The 2,555-nt window shown below is 41.9% G+C and overlaps 1 protein-coding gene across 1 annotated transcript in view; it reads left to right on the top strand.

Moving 5' to 3' along the window:
• SH3KBP1 (SH3-domain kinase binding protein 1) overlaps positions 1–2,555 on the top strand; it is a 220,850-nt gene that overhangs the window by 58,046 nt on the left and 160,249 nt on the right. Inside the window, exon 2 of the mRNA XM_009325486.1 lies at positions 1,840–1,963. Within this exon, the coding sequence (XP_009323761.1) occupies positions 1,840–1,963 (124 nt within the window). The remainder of the gene's footprint in view (positions 1–1,839; positions 1,964–2,555) is intronic.

The following is a 2,555-nucleotide window of genomic DNA, read 5'->3' as shown; positions in this document are numbered from 1 at the left end:
CCCGATGCCTCCTCAATGTAGAAAATCTCATCAAATTTGCGGATGATGCCAAATTGGAGGGGGGCAGTTGACATGCTCCAAGGCAGGGCTGCTGTTCAGAGGGACCCAGACAGGAACCTTATGAAATCCAGCAAGGTCAAATGCCAGTTCCTGTCCCTGGGAAGGAGCAATTGCTGGCAGACATACAGGGTGGGGCCTGATGGGTTTGGGAGCAGCTCTGCTGGAAAGGACCTGTGGGTCCTGGTGGACAGCAAGCTGAATATGAGCCAGTCATGTACCCTGGCATCAAACACAGCCAACAGCATCCTGGGCTGCATTAACAGCCTGCACATTGAGAGAAGCGATAATCCTCCTTTACCTGGCACTCATTAGTCCACATCCAGAATACAGCATCCCATTTTGAGTCCACCAGTAAAAGAAAGACATTGATGAACTGGAGCAAGTTCTGTGATTGAGGGAGCTGGAGCATCTGCCCTGTGAGGAGATGCTGAGGGAGGTGGGCTTGTTCAGCCTGGGGAAGAGACAGCTTTGGAGGGACCTTCCATACATACAAGGAGGTTATCCAGAAGACACAGCCAGGCCCTTCACAGTGGTGCCTGGGGGGGGAGGATGGGAGAGAGAAGATGGGACTTGAAAAGAAAGTTTCAGGCTGGATATAAGGAAAATTTTTGTCACTATAAGGGCAGTCAAGCAGTGGAGCAGGTTGCTCGTGAGGTTATGCAGTCTCTGTCCTTGGAGGTTTTCAAGACCCAACTGGGCAAAGCCTTGCACAGCCTGGTCTGACCCCAGAGGTAGCCCTACTTTGAGCCAGAGATTGGAGTAGAGATATGCTGAGGTCCTTCCCAGCCCAAGTGGCTCTGCGATTCTGGCCTAGGACAAAGCTTGGAGCCAAAACTTAACTTATTTTTTCCTTATCTTTTGGTACATGGTTATAAGCATATAGTTTAGCCTCTTTAGTGCGTCAGTTAGTTACCTGTCTATAAAGTGGAGGTAATGCTACTTGTCTACCTCAGTGGTGTTTCAAGGTAAGATATATGAAAGGCTATGATATTTTGGATGCTTTGGCAAAGTAGGTAGAGACAACAAAGCAGTTAGGCCTTTCAAATCTGCCTGAGAAGCCGATAGAGAGCTATTGTGTACCTTCTCAAGTACTAACTGTGAAGTCTTGGGAAGCTGTTTTCTGTGGTTTTACTTTCATGAAACTCCACCATATATATTTGCTTTGTGTGCTGCCAAAGAAGTTGATCACCTTAAAAGGTAGTCAGCTGCAAAATGTGTTAGTGTTAGCAACGGCTCTGACAGCAGGCTCTCTATATGCTTCTGCCAATTATGGTAACATTTGTCATATTTTCCTAGTTAATATTTTTCTTCCTGCTATGGTGGTTGTTTCTGTGGGCTTCTCAACAGAGGGGAAGCAGACTTAGCTGCCTTTACATCAGGAGCACTGTACCCAGTTCTGCCCTGTGCGTCAAATGTACAGCTAATTGATGGATAAACTGAGAAGTCTTTTTTTTTTTTTTCCCTCTCACCTTTCAGCTTTCATGATCTTTAGTAAGAGATTTGCAAAGCTGTCCTACAATTTTCACACACAAATAAGGAATTGACCTCTTTTAGAAAGAAAAAAAATAGTTATCAGTTTGAAGAGTTACTGAAAATGACTTTCATTTTGTGGCATTTCAATTTACAAAGAGTCTTTGAAGTAGCATTAGAATAGGCACGGGTGTATACATAGAAGTTTTAAGAAATCTTGGGAGCTTGAGATTTAGAATATTCTGTAATACCTTTTTTTAACCTTTTCTCCTTTTTCTTCTCCCTCTCCACCTGCCTTTTCTTCTGCAGGAAATAAAGAAGGACATGAAGAAAGAAAATACTGCCAACAAACCACCAGAGAAGCCTATAAATGAAGTTTCCAATGGAAGCCCTTTACTGTTGTCTGAGACAATTATTAGAACCAACAAAAAAGGTATAGTATATGGAAGCTTAACTGCAGATTAAATTCAGACCTTTAAAACAACAAAGTGTAAACCTTCCTTGTTTCTAGAAATAAAGTTAGAGTCTATTTAACTGTAAAGGCGTAGCAGGAATAATTTAAAAAAAAAAAAATCTCATTGTCCTCTTAGGCTGGCATATGGATGCATGTATTATGTCTAATATTTCCACATTAATTTGCACAGACATCGCTTTCTTCTTAAAGAAATCCTTCCTAGATACATTTAATTAAGGAAAGCTGTATGAGGAGATTATTAAAGCTTATTAAAGTAAGGAACTGACAGCTTGCATATATGGAGGTTTTTGCGCAGTGATGACAGTCCACCTTCATGTACTCATGTTCTATCTGGGACAGAGACTGGTTACTGACAGAGAACTTTGAAAAAAAAGAAAAAAAAAAGTAAAAAAAAGTGGAAAACATAAAGCTTAACGCATTTCCTGGGAAGTGTCTATCACTGTCTTCTGTTTCAGACTGGAATGTGTACTCTTCATGTCTGGCTTGACACCCAATGCAGGTTCCTATGTAGGGTTTTGAGTTGCTGAAATGAAAGCCTCCAGATCTTCTG

The sequence above is a fragment of the Pygoscelis adeliae genome, unplaced genomic scaffold (assembly GCF_000699105.1).
Source record: "Pygoscelis adeliae isolate BGI_AS28 unplaced genomic scaffold, ASM69910v1 Scaffold386, whole genome shotgun sequence".
Lineage (NCBI taxonomy): Eukaryota > Metazoa > Chordata > Aves > Sphenisciformes > Spheniscidae > Pygoscelis > Pygoscelis adeliae.
The sequence above is the reverse complement of the archived record's forward strand: the minus strand, read 5'-3'. Positions and strand labels throughout refer to the sequence as shown.